The 17,344-nt window shown below is 46.5% G+C and overlaps 1 protein-coding gene across 1 annotated transcript in view; it reads right to left on the bottom strand.

Annotated features, from left to right (window-relative positions):
• Positions 1-17,344, bottom strand: part of PRKCH (protein kinase C eta) — a 213,011-nt gene that overhangs the window by 69,346 nt on the left and 126,321 nt on the right. Inside the window, exons 8-9 of the mRNA XM_008529606.2 lie at positions 16,713-16,856; positions 16,324-16,497 (exon numbers count right to left, since the gene is read on the bottom strand). Of these exons, the coding sequence (XP_008527828.1) occupies positions 16,324-16,497; positions 16,713-16,856 (318 nt within the window). The remainder of the gene's footprint in view (positions 1-16,323; positions 16,498-16,712; positions 16,857-17,344) is intronic.

Here is a 17,344-nt window from a genome sequence, read left to right as displayed (position 1 = left end):
TGGTGCCTTGCTCACACAGCTCAGACTGGCAATTGAACAGGAATGAAATGGCAGCCAAAACAGCAGCTGCGACAGCTCCTTGACCCTAGGTACGGGAGGAATCTAGAGGGTTCAAGGAGTCAGGAGGGCTCCTAGGCCAGCTGCCGGCCTAGGCATTTCTTGATATCACAGGGTCATGACCTTGACCTGGTAAGGAGCATTTTCGTTCTGGGAAGTGATTACCAAGCAAGGGTTACAAAACTGAATTTGATACCCAAAACACACTAACCAAAGTTTCAGTTCCAGTTAGTTTTCTAATTTTCTAATATCAGATGATAATTTGTATTCTCTATTTCAAGAGCTTTATAATCATAATCATTACTGTTATTGCAAAACAAATATGCTCCCCTCTGGACTGCAGACCTGTTCCAGCGAGACTTTGTAGCAGCTCTTCTCCTCTTCTACAAAGCTGATGCATTCTTATCCCCAGACTGAGAAAGATCTTTCTGCTTACAGCAAGACTCCACAGTCCCTACAATCTACAGACATAAAGTTCAATTGAAGACGTATTACAATGAGGATGCAGATTATCTTTTGGAAATAATTCAAAGAACAGACACAACATTTAAAGTTAATGAGTAATTTGGCTATTGCTTTAAGGCAATGTTAAGCTGGGAGCTACTTCTAGACCGACTCACCCAAGTTCTACGAATGGCTTTGGAGGCATTTCTAAATGAGTAACACATCAACCCTGCATCAAAGCTGCAGAGCGCAACTGACCGGCTTTGGGAGAGGAAAAGGGAATCTCCAGTAAGAGACAGCATTGTAGTGAATTTTTCATAAGTGCCCTGGCTCTAAGGTTTTTTTCTGGCGAATTTGCATACAGGGTGAACAGGGAGTTCAGATCAACAGGAAACAGTTACTGACGTCAAGGAGGTCACAGTGGAAAAGTACCCTCATGAGGAAATCAGATTGCACCATGTCTGAACTGGAAACAACCAGAATTTAACCACATTAAGAACAATTACAAAAGCTTCAAGGAAGAAACAAGGAGAGGGAATCAAATGGCTTCATTTTTCTTTTCTTTTTTTGACATCATTTTGCGCAGCCCAGAAGATATCAGAAGTTAATTCAATCAGCCAGCAAACCCTCTGTCAAGCCCAGGGGCATGAGACATCCTGTCTGAGCTCAGAGACTTAGTTTTTGGGAAAGTGAACTATGTCTCCAATATCACCAGCCTTTAAGACCTTGCATTTCAAACCTGGAAGGACACACAGGCCTTTACAGAGAACAAGTGTTTTCCTGGGAAACTGGACACATGATGGCCATCTCTTGTAATGAAATTCAACAATGCTTCAGGCATATACCCCAGACCAGGGAAACAGGGAGGCAATCGAACTCGCAGTTTAACATGCCGTGAAACATCTGGGCCAGGAGGCTTTTAAAGCATAAATAAGCAGCAAACATGATCAGGGATCTAGCAAAGGTGGAGCCCAGCCCTCTCTTCCTGGGGAGCCGCCGAAGGTCCACATGTCTCACCCAGCATCACTGAGCTGGGCCATGCAGGCTTTGTACACTTGGTCTTCCTTTCTGTGGAGGACCTGAAACCTTTGAAGGCGAGCCCAGATGCCAAATGATGCATCTCTAACACCACCAAGCACAATGCCCAGACTATGGTAAGTAAGGACCTGACATGGCAGGAGGCCATTTTTGTTTCCTGATAAAATTTAAACTAGAATATTAGAAAAGTTGGAGCAAACTTCCAAGATTAGTTTTATCCATTCACTTTATGGAAGGAACGTGCAAAGGAGAGAAGTACTCTGCCTGTAGTTAAAATACTGTGGAGGATGCCGCTTCATTTCCCTTTGGGTTTTTTTTGTTTTGTTTTTTTAAGATTTTATTTTTTTTCCTTTTTCTCTCCAAAGCCCCCCGGTACATAGTTGTATATTCTTCGTTGTGGGTCCTTCTAGTTGTGGTATGTGGGATGCTGCCTCAGCATGGTTTGATGAGCAGTGCTATGTCCGCGCCCAGGATTCGAACCAACGAAACACTGGGCTGCCTGCAGCAGAGCGCGCAAACTTAACCACTCGGCCACGGGGCCAGCCCCCTCATTTCCCTTTGTTTATAAAGCTTTGGTTTTTCTCTGTTTATAAAAGTAATTACATGTTCATAGTTCAAATGTAATTACAAAGTAAATACATGGAAAATGGAGGAAAAAATAAAGAAGATGAAAATAAAATCGCTCTAATCCTGACACTGAGAGAGAGAAGTCCAAAAGCAAGAAGAAACAAAACTCTTTATGGCTTTTAGAATCCAAAGAACTAGAGCTTTCAGGGGAGATAAGACATTTACAAGGTAATTTTAACTAGATTTGATTTTCCCCTTATGTCCTAACTATACTTAACACTCTATAGCATGTCTAAAGAAGAGAAAAAGAGAAAACTAAAAACATACCCTTCATTTTTCACTTAAATTTCACAATATTTTCTGATATACTTAGTCCTCAAAACTGTAATATTTTAACAGTTGCATTTTAATCCCAATGCCATTTCTGTGAAGTCCTACATTTAGCTGGACTTCTGATGAAGTTGATGGAAATAAGAGGACATGGTATTAATAGTCTAGTCAAAATGCTATGATAAAGATCATTTTTACTAGCCTGGAAAAATAGACATCTCTTTAGAGCAGATTATTGCTAACTGGACATGGTGTTTTAATTCTGAATTAACTTCACAAATCTAAATTCTGAATTTAGATTCACAAAGGAAATATCTTAGGTGATTATTAGCTTTTTAAAAAAAGGTTTAGTCACTTAAAAGTATGCATAATAGGATTCTTTTAAATCGTTATTCCACATAACACAATTTTCTTTATAAAGATTTTGGTTTAAGCACCAAATAGAAGCAGGTCTATTGAAGATACTAGTGGATTTAGTTTGTCTAGGGGTATAGGATAAAGAGTAAAAATGCTATTTCACTTATTTAGATCATTTTTCATGACAGAGTTTCCCAAACTCTTCAGTCTCTCAAAGAAGCCAAGATTTCATCTTTCCCTCTGATTTCTGGATGAATTAGACATTTCTGCCTCACGGGAGGCAATTCCGGGTTACAGTTGTCTGATTAAACATTTTGCCCAGTTAGAGAAGTAGCGAATCCGGCCAAAAATATTCCACATCTGCCTCCAGGTGCCTGGGACCCTGCTGGCCGAGAGTCTGTCCCCTCTTGCTCTCTCCAGCGTTGGGGTGCTCGCTCAGGTTTCCCTTTGGAATGGCTTTCCACATGCTGTTTTGAATTTATGTGCTACTCTGGCTGTGGAACTTCAAACGACTCCCCCCAGTGTCTTCCCAAACCCTTTCTGCAATACGGGCAAAACACTGATCTCCACTGTCCACTGAAGAAGAACGATGCAGACCTTACTATAAAGGTAGGGAGACCCACGTAAAAGAGGCGGGGCTCTCATCAGATGAGAGGCAAAGGAATCAGAACTAGCTCAAAAGGTTTACCCAGGGGAGAGGATCTTATGTTAACTCTGTAGAGAAGCTTCAGCTGGCTAAACTGAGTTCACATGGGCCCTTCAAACCCCCAGGATGAGAGCAGTGACCAGGATGGTGACACTACAACCTCGTCTCAGATCCAACGGATAGCCCTGAGTCCTCTGGGGAACTGACTTCATCTCGGCACTTTGCTCCTCCTATGAAACCACTTCCTTCTGATTCTTTTCCTTTCTTTCACCTTTCTCCACTCTCACTTAGAAATCCCTCTTTAGCTCTCCTCTCTTCTCCATCTGTAAACACCTACTAACATATTTTAAATTACAGGTTCTACTATACCAAGAAAACACTGATGATACCAAATCTAATCCCATCTGAACTGTGTCTCTGAACAACGAACTCTTACCACCGGATTTCCTGCAAGGTGAGCCCATTCCACTCCATTTCTCTAGGCTCCCAACAGGCCAGAGCTCTGGCCACTCATCTCACCCTCTTACCCTAAAGAGTCCTATCAATTCCACCTCCTCAGTGTTCCCTTGACTCCACACCTGTGACCGCTGCTGTGCAGCAGGCCAGTCCAACAGGCCACTGGTTCAGCGTCCTTACTAGGCCTGCTGTCCCCATCTCCTCCCTCTGCAGACAGCCACCAGAGAGTGCGCCCCAAAATGCAAATCTTAAGTTGCTTCCTGATGTGAAATCCTCTGCCAGCTCCTTTCACCTCCATGCTCGAGTCTAAGCTCCTTAGCAAAGGATGTCAGACCCATTATGACTTGCTGCTTCTTCACTCCCCACATTTCCTCTCCTGCAATCCTGCCACATCAAGTTATCTGGGGTTTCCTGGGCACATCATACAATTTTAATCTTCTGTGCCTTTGCACCATTGTCACCTCTGTCTGGGAGGCCCGTTCCCCTCCCTGGGCTGTAGGGCTCCTAGTCATCCTCAAAACACAGCTCAGACAGCCCCTCCTTGGAAGGCCCTTCCAACCTCCCAGGACCAAGCTATGACTTCTCTCTGTCACACATTGCTATAAGCATCTGTGTTTAGGATGACTCGACTGAAAGCACTAGAGGGCAGGTCCACATTTTGTTCTTCCATGTCTTCAGTCCCTGGCACATAATGTGTGCTCAGTAAACACTTACTGAATTCAATTAAAAATGCAAGACCGATAAAACATTACCATTCAATGTAGAAAGAGCCCATGTCTCTAGTGGGTAGGGTCTACTTTCAATATTTAGAGACCCTAGTTTGGAAGATAGCATCTAAAGTATCTGTATCTTTAAGCTGAAATGACATTTCCATGTACGGCAAACAAAAGAAAGAAAACAGCAAGATTGCTTTTCCCCAAAGCACACTTGTGTTGCTACCAGCACATTTTTCTATGCTGGTTGAGAAATGTCTCTTAAAGCTTTGATTATCTCTGTTTGTAAAATCCAGTCATCACACTTGGGATGGGAATCTGACTCACAGATAGGCGCCCTTTTACATTCAGGGTGGAGACAATGATTTTCATAAAACGCCACTGATTCAACGCCTTGATGGTAAAGTGAGAGTATAATCATTAAACGCCAAAACAAGAGAAATGGTGCTATTTCAACAGCCTGTTTTTAAACATAAGCCATTTTAAATATATGCTCATCGAGCTAATCTTTTGCTCCCTACATGCCCCCAGGCTCCAATAATTCTCCCTTATCACAGCAAGCTTCACTGTTCTGAACTGCTAAGCCTCGCTCACATTCAACAGACCCCGCAGGCTTCCGCTGTCTCCTCCCCCGCCCAGGGCCCCAGTCCCGGCAAATGCCACAGTGCAGCCACTGATAGCTGTTGGGAGCCTCAAACAGGAACTGTGCCGTCTACAAACTCAGGGAAAAAAATGATAACGCTTATAATTTTATAAGGGAGGTCTGACACGTTTCACTACAGCCCCTGTGAAAAGTCAAGTGATCTCATCCATGTGACTTCTCTCATGCAGGACTGCCCAGCTGCCATGTATGCAAGCCTGTGGTTTTCAACCAAGGAGGTTCTTCCCCCCAGGGATATTTGACAGTGTCTCGAGCCATTTTTGGTTGCTACAACTAGGTAGGTGTTACTGGTACGTAGTGAGTAGAGGCCAGGATGCTGCCAATCCTGCAACGCACAGCACAGCCCCCCAGAACAAAGGATTATCCCACCCCAATGTTAGCTGTGGGCAAATGAGACTGCACTATGCATGTAAGTGAACTTTTTTTACTGGAAAGGTTAAAAATTCACCAGCCATTTGATTATTAAAACTAACCTGTTGGTGAAGGTCAAGGTGGTGGGGGATGAAGTTCTGAGCCAGGTGGAAGGGAATTTTCTGCTTCAGATCTGCCCTGAAGCCCAAGTAAGGAGAGACAAACCAAGTTAAGAGCAGGCCCTCAGTTCTACAGGCTTCCAGAAGAAAAGCTTCATCCAGTCCCTAGGTCCACTCTGCCATATCTGTTCCCTACTTTACTGGTAGTGTCTAAGTCATCTTGAACCGCCTTTCACCACTGGTAGGTAGACCCAGTTTAGGAGGTCTGGGCTTGTTGCAGGCACAGGCTCATTCCCACTTCACAAGGAAACCATGGCTCAGTGCTCCCTGGGAGTGAGGAGGTGAGGGGAGAGGAAGAAGAACAAGGCAGCAGATGAAGGCACTTCCCATGGTCTATGGCACAGAAAGGGAAAAACACGTATGGGGGGAGGGGTTGGCGTTTTACTGGAAGGGCTTTCCCCTTTTGTTTTGGTTGGGAATTATATATTACATCATTTTTATGTTTAAAATATCACACACCATGAGAATGGAATTAAGAGACTCTGGGAAGAGTTCCAAGACTCCCTTCGTAACGCCTAAGCGATAAATCATCACAGACCATCCTAAAGAAGTGGGTAGGAGTGAGCTCGAAGTACAGGGGTTCTTTTACTGTACAAATAAACTACAAGTTGGATGCCTCACACAGAAAGGTAACAGGAACTCCCTGGGTGGCCCTGAAGGGAAGACAGGGCATGCCAAAGCCCTCCAGTGGGGTGGGCAGGGTCTGCAAGGTATTAGCTGACAAAGGAAGGTAGGAGGAGGCACCTTGCACAAGAGCAGTCAGTCTTGATGGCACATGGGTTAATATGGGGGGAGGAGTGGTGTCCCCAAAGCCTCGTGCAGGGGGTGCCAGTGAAGACACCAGTCTCCCCAGCAGGACGAGCACAATTGTACAAATAGCGATGGTGAACAAGGGAAGTGAGCTGGGTTGCTGCTCTTCCCATGATGTCTCCCGCTTTGGGCCCCCAAGCCCAGTGGTGCCACAGAACTACCACCAAGCAGAGGCAGCACCTCCTCCCCGCAATAATCTCCATCAGGGCCTAAATTCACTGCACCCACATAAAAGCAAAGGTGCGCTTCATATGCAAATGCAGCTTCAGGACAAGGCCCCTAGCCTCTCCTCCTAAGCAGATGGCTGCTCTGAGCCTGTCCTAAACAGCGACCCAGGAACTGCCGGCCACAAAGGGTCCCTAGCCAATTCTACATTATGCACAGCCTGTTCAGGCCATGAAGGCCCCGAGACAACACCTGCTCCCCAAGGGTGGGGACTCCTCTCTGTTTTTTTTCCCTGGCTGTGTCCTCAGGGCTTAGAGCGGAGCCACACCTTGAAGGCACTCAGCTGCACTGGCTGAAGGAATGACACCTTCTATCCTCACCTGCCAGTGGGCTCTTCTCTGTACTTCCAAGTGGGCTAAGTTTATCCTGACAGGGCTGATTCTGTCGTGAGAGGCCCCGGATAGCTCTGGGGCCTAGAAGAGACAGACACAGCTGGGATCTTACCAGCGATGAAGTAATTATGGAAAATTCAAGTATTTCAAAACCAGAATATATCACACTCTATGGTTTCCACCCAGAGCAGTTGGGTATTTACACTGCCCAATTCTGTCTTCAGGGTGGGGTGGACCTACTCTAGCCACTCACAGGTGTAGCGTCAGGCCCTGACCTGAGTATCCCAGTCAGTCACGGCAGGAGTCAACCCAACTTCTCAGGGAAACACCTGCAGGCCGCCCTGAGGTGCTGCTTAGAGCTCAGATGTACTTGGTTTGCTAGTCTCATAGGCATTCTGATTGCACTTCTGAGGAAAGACTGCATGCAGAGTTTGGTGTTCATTTTCAACTCCCTTCCCTTTTGTAGTATAACGATGCGTTTACTCCGTGCTGCCTACTGTCCACTGCTGTTCCACGTGTATTAATTTTCTCTTCCCAGCTAGACTGAGGATTGAAGGACTGTTTCTTTTGCCTGGCACTCAACCAGTGTGATCCTAGACTGTTGGATTTTCACTAAACTATTTGGCAGAAAGCCCATTGCATTTTCATCTCTGGAGCCAGTCCTGGCACTTCCAGCCCAGAGCTTCCCTACAGGGCCCTGTTGAGTATCTACGGTCTGGCAGGTTCCCAGTCACGGTCAGGGAAAACCACGACCAGGCCCTCTCATCACAAGGCTCCGTCAGTCCTCAGGAAACACAGGGCCAGAGCTGACCCTGGCAAGTCTCAGATACATCAAAGGAAATCACACACAATCCATGAACCATCTTAGCAAACTCGGGGTGGTCGGCCTATGTGATCTCTAGGTCATCAATGATGACCATGGCCAGCGACAACAAGGCCAGTTACAACTGAACAATCTCAAACTGAAAAATACACCAACCTTTCCCAGCCCCTTTGTCACACCAAGTATCCTGGCAGTTCTCCCCAGACAGAGTGCGCCAAAGGAACAGAGGGACCTTCAGGCTCTCCTACTTCCCATTCATTCTCACGGCCCTGTTTAGCCACAGAAAGTCAAAGAGCCTGGGAGCCTGAGAGGACAGAAGCAAAGGTCCTAAATACCCCCCCACCACCCCGGAAATCCAGGGCCTGATGATAGCCTATGTGCATTCTGTCCCCAGATGGAACACCGCTAATAAGTTGGGAACATGCCCAACTGGGAAACACCATGTTCTGGCACATTTTCTATTTTGATCTGAGCCAAAGGCAAATTACAACAAATGACCCATAAGCAAACCAATCGTGTTTGTGGCGGTCACTGCTCAGGGAAAGGAGGAAACGTAGCTCCAAACAGATAAGAGGAAATATCCTTTGGTATTTCACAAAAGGCCGCAAAGCTATATATTGTGAAAAACTGCCTTTATTCCTGCCTAATAACACTCTTCTTATTTGTGGCATAAAGGAAATGGATGAAATAATAGATGATTATGGATAAATGGACGAAATAATAAATAAATGGATGAAATCATAGATGATTAAGCTGCATGACCTGGTTAAGAACCCATGGTCTGACTCTTGCTTGCTGTGTGATCTGGGGCAAGTTACCTAACTCTCTGGACCTCAGTTTCCAGATATTTATAGAATGCCAAAATGCATTTATATAGACAATGCAGTTGTGTAGACATTGGTAATGAATATAAGCACCTAGAACACGCACCAGGATCTCAAGGAATAGTAGCTGCTGCTGCGAATTCACTCTTCACCCATCCCTTCTGCAAAGCTGATACCATTTGGGGTCCAGGAAGCAATGAGCTATCCTAAGGCATCAATAGAGGCCTCTTCAGAACGCTCCTCCTTCCAGCCCTTCTGGCTGCACTCCCCCTCTCCTCCCCTAACTCCCCATCGCTGTGCCTCCTCCCCTAGTCTGGGATGTCCCTGTGACTCAGAGCACAGGGCTCACTCTGCTCCATGGGCCAAGTGCGCCTCCTCCTTGCCCAGGCCGGCCACTGGTAGCAGCTCAGCAGACAAACGCCCACTAAACCCTCAGGAAAGGGAAAGGGGGCTGAGGGCTGGAGCACAGACAGGGCTGGACCGGGCTGGGGGGCGGGGGCGGGTCGCACTCTCCAGAGGCATCTCTGCCAACAGGTCCACCAGGGGAGAACGCAGATTTAAGTGGAGGTGCTTACCTGGGAAAAACCAAAGGCAGGGGACCTTCCTAAAGACAGGGGGCTACTAGTTGAGTCCGAAGCAGAGCTCGGAGCTCTCACACTGAAGGCTGCAGCACCGTCACCTGCCTGATGAAATTCTGAAAGATTCACTTCAGGGCCACACGACTTTCTCGCTGCCTGTCTCTCTCATACACACGCACACGCGTGTGCACATACACTCCTTTGCTAATATTCAATACAACAGCAATAGAGAAAATAATACAGAGAAAAGAATGTTCCCATGAGCTCAGGTTGCCAAGTGATTTTCATCACATATTTTAAGTGTGACTTCAGTATACTGATACCACGGCGCACCAGTTCTGTAAGCTGACAGCATCCAGGCCCCAAGATTCCTAGGCACCCTAACCTTCGGAAGTAGGACTTCTGCTTTGTTGACCAACATTTGAGTGGCTCCGTGTGGAAAGCTCTGGCCCTGCCGGGACCCCGAGGCATCCCGCTCTGCGGACGGCCCGGTAGGCGGACACCCTGAGGCCTCCGCCTGAGAAGGGCCTCCGGCGGGCGGGAGGCGGGAGCGCTGGGCCGGCCCTGCAGAGGGGGGCCGGGCGTGCGGGCCCACCCGAGGGCAGCGGCCGGCAGAGGCGAACTCGGGCGTTCCCGAGAGGACGGGGCCCTCCTCTCGCACCGGCCGGGCCGCTGCCTAGGGGCTCTGGGGCCCGGGCCGGGCGTCTTGTTTGCCACATGGGGCCTCAGGGAGCGGGCCTCTGGACAAAGGCCGCGCGGCCGCCCCTCCGGGCCGCTCCGCCCCTTTGTTCCTCCTCTGCGGCCGAGGGGAGGGCTCCTGGGAGAGCACGGTTCGGGGCGGACCCGGATTCCAGCGCAGTCACTGATCAAGATGGAGGAGGGGGCTTTACCCGAAGGAGTGGGGGAGGCGGCCAGGCCCGCACCCCGGCCTCCGCCCTCCCTGACTTCATGCCCACTCCTCCCACCGCCATGGTTAAAGGAGTATCATCACGTTACCAAAACTGGTAAACAGAAAAAAAATCACCCCCAACTTCACTACCCTCATACAGTCCCTGATAGTTTATTGGCATCATTTCCTTCCAGTCTTTTTTTGGAGGAGGGGCCAGGTTTGCCAATTCACTGTCTTGGGCAGAACCTGATATGGATACATGCCACGAATCGTGAGAAATTCGGCATTATTTCCTGGACTCTAACCTCCGAGTTCCACAATTTACTGTATTGGATTTGGGGCAAGGGATTGAACTCCTCAGTTACCGCTCAGCAAAATGAAAATAATAATTGTACCTACCTTACAGGCTGTTATGAGAACTGCATGTAATAAATAATACATGTTAGGTGCTTATGACAGTGTCTGACACATAATCATCTAACTGTTTAATATTCAATTATCTCTTTACTGGCTGCAAATCTTCATCAGATAGTATCTTACTTAAGTAAACTCCTATTGCTGAATGCTTGTTTCCAATATTTCCCTATTATAAATAATACCCTGAAAATTAAACATATTTATGTATAAGACTGGTTTTATTCTTTACGTGGTTTTCTTAGGCTAGATTATCAGAAATAAAATCAACAGATCCAAGAGTATAAACATTTTTGTGAGTCTTGATACAGACTATCAAATTATTCACAAACTATTAGGATTTATAACACTATCAGAAATGTATGAGGATGCCAATTTAATGATATACTTGAAAGCAATATGTGTTCTTATGAAAGAATTGGGGGCAATAATTTACGGGCTCATAATTCAACATAGGAAGCTTGATAAATTATCTAATATTTGAGATTTGCTTATCTTTTTCTTTTTGCCAAGAACAAAAGCTTCTAAATCTTATTTTTGGGTGTTGACTAGACCCTCCCGATGCTGTCCGTGCTGGCCACTGGGAAGTCCCAGGACATTTCTCTCTGGTGCGGGGAAGGAGGTGGTCATCAGAGCAGTCACAGTGAGTCTGCCCACCTGAGAACAGGGCTGCGTGTGTCCGAAGCGTTTCTGCATTCTCTCTTTTGTCCTCGTCTGAACCATGCTCTCATCTTAACAGTGAGAATTTTAAGGTCGTCTCCAGTGGTTCAGACAGAGGAAATCAAAGGTGGAAGAACTCAGGTCTTCCGTTTCCAAGGGCAATGCTGCTTCCATACCAGCAGGTTAGAGGGGAGCCAGGGCAGACAAGAGGTGCTGAAGTAGATGCTGAATCGACATAATGTTGTATAAGACAACATGTAGACTGACGGGTCAGAGCACAGAACCCGGGCTCCAGAGCCAGCCTGGCCCAGAGATGAACTCACAGTCTAAGGGACCCTCAGCAAGTTGCTTCCTTTCCAGAAGGGTCTTCACAATGAAAGATTTCACAGACAGCTGGGGAACAACTCCAACACCTCGCCTCGGCTCACTTCTCAGTTCTTCAGGGAGACTGTTACACTTCAGCCTTACACGCTGATTAGCATCTCATTTTAGAGGCCATGGCCTGCCAAACAAGTGCTAAAAAATCATAATTTACCTCCTGTAATTTCTCATAGTAACTAACATTTTCTGTTCTTTATAGTTAGCTTTTCAACAGCGAATGGGGATAGTCACTGAGGATTTCTGACAGATGCAGAGACAGCAAATGCCAGGCATACTGTGGAGTCTGATACCTTGCAAATCCGAGAGAAAGCAAAAACTACAGCAAATTGAAAATTGTTTATCTATCTCAGCATGAGAAAAACTCACTTGATTCTTTGAAGTTGGTTCCCACTACTTCATTTATCATCTAGACTTAAGGCAGGAGAAATTCCCTTTATCCTCTGCTCTGGAGATAATTCACAGCAAACACAAATTTTAAGCCCCAACGTCAGTTCCTAGCTCTCTGGTGGAGAAATAAAAATCACCTTGCGGTAACGACTGCCACCTTGTGGCCACATAAGAAACTGTCACTAGGAAAAACACACCACCTGCGGAACACTGTGGAGATCCTGTGTGGCCGCTGACATTTTGGTGTATTGTATAATTCATATATTTTCCTGGAAAATTCCACATTGTATATGCTATATTCATTGGGCTCCCAGTCTGTTCCAGGTTTATTTCTTGTGCTACTCTACCACAACACGATCTAACTGTTGGTGAGACTTCTGACCGCTTCTAAGGAAACCCCGGCATTTCCTTTTGTAGGTGAAGCCCCCTGGAGTTGGGTAGGAGACATTTATTTATTTGTTCATTAGAGTAACTTGAAACAGCCACTGCACGACCAGACTAGGTTCAGTAAATGCCAGGTGACTGTCTGACTCAAAGGTTATCAGCCAGTTGAGATTGTCTAGCCTAACGTCACAGGAAACCATCTGCTCTTTGGTGCAGGCCCTGAGAGATAGCGGAGCGGAGCCCTGCCTCGCCCTTTGATTCATGGTGTGAGCAGGAGGCGGGAGCATGAAACCCGGGCCATCCATCAGTCACGCCTTCTTCACAAGGGTGTTCTCAAGACTGAGCTGTCACCTCCTGGAGAAAACAGCTGGATGAGGCGGGGGAAGGGCTCCATGCAGGCCAAGTACAAAGTATAGGAAACTGAGTTTCAGGGCTACTCCAGGGGGCAGTGGAGGCCAGGAAGAACTAGCGCTCCAAAGGAACATGGACCCTGGAGAGGGGACGCAGAGAATCACGGGCAACAGGGGCAGACCGGTGCAGGCTCCCCGGCTCCTGGAGCCACAGACCATGAGGGAAGGAGGGTGTGGTCTCAAGGCGGAAGGAGTACAGGGGGGGCTGTGGCCCAAGAAGCTATCAGCTGAGTCCCCAGCTCCTTCCAATATGCATGGGAGTGCATACTGTGCATCCTCTTTAATACACCTCCTGTCTCCCCACTTCCAGTCCTCCCTGCTCCACCCATTCTCCAGGCTGCGCATGTGTTCTTCCCAGCACAGATTTGAACACAAGCGACCTCTAAACATAGACGAATGCTCAGCCTCACTCACAGTCAGAGAAATGAAAATTAGAACCTCAAAGATACTAGTTTTTTAATCTCTCCGATCATCAGAATGATAGACAGCATGCCAGGATGGGAGCGTGGGGGAAACAGGCTTCTCACACATGGCTTGGGAGTGTGAATTTAGAAAGGCAGCAAGCCAGTGCTAAGAGCTTGGGCTCTGCAGTCAGACGGCCTGCTGTCAAAACCTCTGCCACGTGGAAGCTAAATGTCTTTGTGCCTCAGTTTCCTCATCTGTAAAATAGGAGTGACGCTAACAGAATTTACTCGACACGGTTACTGTAAGGATTTAAAGGAGATAATACTCATAAAGCACTCAGAACAGTGCCTGGTGTACAGGTGATAAAGAGTTAGCTCTCTCTAACCACTATGGGGGAGAAGGCCAAGTGGACTCAGTCCAAAGTGTGCATGATATACCTGTGACCAAGCGATACCACTTACAGTAGTGTATCACATAGAAATAATAACGCAGGCATTGTAAAGATAGCAGTGCAAAAGGACTCACTGTACCTTTGAAACAAAAGTCCAGGTACAACCTAAACATGTGGCAATAGGAAACAAGTTAAAGAAATCATGTCATGTTCTTAAAATGAAGTACTACGCAGCCATTGAAAAGTGAGGCAGCTAGGTATATACAAATAGGAAACAATCTCCAAGACATAGTATTATGTTTTTCAAAAAAAATAAGGTCTATGGTAATGTACAGCATGGTGACTATAGTTAATAGTACTGTATTGCATATTTGAAAGTCGCTGAGAGGAGATCTGAAAAGTTCTCATAACAAGAAAAAAAATTGTGTAAATAAGTATGGTAACAGATGTTAACATTGTGGTGAACATTTCTCAGTATATGTAAATATCAACTCATTATGTTGAACGCCTGAAATATGTTATTTGTCAATTATACCTCAATGAAAAAAAATGTGTAAATTTTGCAAGATGGATTAGAGAAATTTACTCCCTCAATAAAGCCATTTTGGAGTTTTCTCCTAAAAAAATAATAAGATGTAGAATGGTGGGCAAATTATGCTATCATTTGTGTTTTTAAAAAATAAATATGGGTGCATATATGTGGAATGTGCATATGCTTTTACGTGCAAATCTTCTCTGAAAGGGTACACTTGGAACTAGTCTCTTTCAAAGAAAGGATATGGATATTTAGAGGACACTTACATTACCTACTGCAAAAACTTAGTTTTTTTATACTTAAAAAAGGCAAACTGATACATCATTCCTCTGCTTAAATGTTCTCCATTTGTTCTTAGGACTAAAATCGAAGCTCCTTAACACAGCCTACATGACCCTTCACAGCCTGGCCCTGGCTCGGCTCACTTCTGGAGCCTTGGTTCTCACTAGGCCCCTGGGCCTCACCCTCCATCCTTCATGCAGGTGAGCTTTAGTCAAACCTCACACTCTCGCTTACTGCTGGACCCATGCAGGTGCTGTTATCCTATCTGGCATATTTGCCTTCATTCTCTTTGCCTAACTAACTCTAACTCACCCTTATGGTCCCAGCTTAGCTGTTACTTGCCCTGGAAATACACTGCAGCATCCCCAGGCCAGGTGGGGTGCCCTGATCCACTCTCCCAGAATGTCTTCTGACAGTGAGAAGACTCTGAAACATCTGTGGCATGCCCTCTTGGTACCCTCTCAGGAGCCATCTTCCCTCTTCACTGACAACAGAAGCCCGGTTCTCAGCCCCATACAAAACGGGCAGCAGAGTACCCTGCCCCAGGGGATGTGGCAGCTAGGTGTGCACAAATATGAAACAATCTCCAAGATATATTATTATATTACATTACATTATTACAAGGTTGGTGGAAGGCAATCATGATAAACCAGCTTTGGTGGCTAGGTATTTGCTCTTCCAGCCTCCCTTGCAGCTAAGGGGACTCAAGTCTGGGAAAGATTTGTCTCTTCCTGATAAAAGGATAGTGGCCCATGAAGGCCTTGTGCCTCTGCCCCATCCTTCCTGCTTTGGATGCTGTGATGTTTAGGGCTGTGGCAAATAACTTGAGATGCCAAGGGGAAGAGACGCCTGATGTCACTGGGCAGCTAATCCAACCCTAATGCTGCTTCCACCAGACTTCTCAAGAAAAAAGCTTATACTCATGAACTAAACTCATCCTTTCTGTTTATTGCATGAACCACTGTAGGCCAGGTACTCTGTTAACTGCAGCCAAAAGCATTGCCAACGGCACCCCATCACAGGGTAGACGACTCAAATCCCAGGATCAGTCAATGGAATCAAGCAGAGGGTGCCTGATTGAGGCCAGGAGCAATGCCCTGGACATCACAAATCATGGCGCCCACGTGGGCCCAGCCTGGTCTGAACCTGGGGTTCAGAACCAGACCAGTATTTTGGAGCAGAGCCAAAGCCAAAGTCTCCCAGATAAGCAGCCCATGACACTTACTCTGCTCTTAGACTTCTGGAACCTTCACTCTGCTAGAGAAGACTTATGTATGAAGACGTTTCAGACATAGGACACACAGCCCTCAAAGTGACCCTTCTCTGGGACAGCAGGAAAGGAAGCGGGTAGTTCACTGGTTTTGACTTTCTCCCAGAGGTCATTAGAAGTCCCTGGTACCTTCATATGGCCCTACTGTGGGAGCTCATCCCCCACAAGTTTCTGAGACTCTACTGTACTAAACCTTCAACATCTTATTGTCTCAACTGTTTAAGAATGGAGGCTGGGGTCGGCCCGGTGGCGCCGCGGTTAAGTGCGCATGTTCCGCTTCGGTGGCCCAGGGTTTGCCGGTTTGGATCGCGGGTGCAGACATAGCACCGCTTGGCAAGCCATGCTGTAGTAGGCGTCCCACATATAAAGTAGAAGAAGATGGACACAGATGTTAGCTCAGTGCCAGTCTTCCTCAGCAAAAAGAGGAGGATTGGCAGCAGATGTTAGCTCAGGGCTTCCTCACAAAAAAAAAACAAAAGAAAAAGAAAGGAGGCTGTCGAGGCACGACTGTGAGTCATACTTACAGGGGTCTGAAAGCAGCAGAACAGCTGAGTGAGGAAGGGGTGATTGCGGGCCAAGGACAGGATCCTCTTCTCCGTCATCGTGCATTCCACGTCATCGTCCTGCAGGATCACGTCCTTCTTCAGAATCTTCACAGCATAGAGGTCTCCTGTTTCTTTTATTCTTGCAAGCATCACCTATGGCAAAGCAGGAGAGAGCCTGAGCATGAGAACTCTTGTGGTTCCTAGGGTGTGGGACACACGGGGCAGAAAGGGAAGGAATGGCGCATGGGAAATGTGAGTGTGTACATACATGCACACACAAGCAACATACACACATGCACAAACGTACACACAAACAACGTACCCATAATGGGCTTACTGCAACCCAAACAGTTACAGCCAAGACTCACCTTCCCAAAGCTCCCCTTCCCCAACACTCGGATGAACTCAAAGTTGTCGATACCAAGTCGGTTGGAAGAATTAACCCCAATGCCATTTCCTTCTTTGATGCTCTCCTTTCCCTGTCGTCTTAGAGTCGTTCTGGAAACAAGCTTCTGCAGAGAAGAGTAGGAATACATTGAGTCAGAAGTCACAGTGCGGGCACGAAGCATTTATGAATGGAGAAGACCTTACTTGCAGCCTCAACACTCAATACAACGTGAGGGCAAAGATCAGTTCAGCTTGACATATGATCAGGTTCTGCTGATCAAAACTACCTCGGCACCAGCTCCTGATCTGTGCTTACTGTATTTGGGAGAGAATCATTTAAAAATATATCTAAGCCACCGAGTTTTAGTTTGTGCTCAAATGGGAGTGTATAGAAACACAAACGCCCGAGTCTGGTCCGGCCAGTTTCTTGGGTGGCTTTCTACAGGCGGTCAGATTCCAAGAGCGCCCCCTGGTGTCCACTCCCTACAAAGAACAGCTTTCACGTTTGCTCAGAGGATCAAGTACCACTCCACACCAGGATGTGAACGAATGAAGCAACGTTATTTATACAATATTTTAAATTATATAAGAGAAATAAAAATTAATGTAAAAA

Source organism: Equus przewalskii, chromosome 25, assembly GCF_037783145.1.
Source record: "Equus przewalskii isolate Varuska chromosome 25, EquPr2, whole genome shotgun sequence".
Classification (NCBI taxonomy): Eukaryota; Metazoa; Chordata; class Mammalia; order Perissodactyla; family Equidae; genus Equus; species Equus przewalskii.
This window is presented reverse-complemented; position numbering and strand designations above follow the sequence as displayed.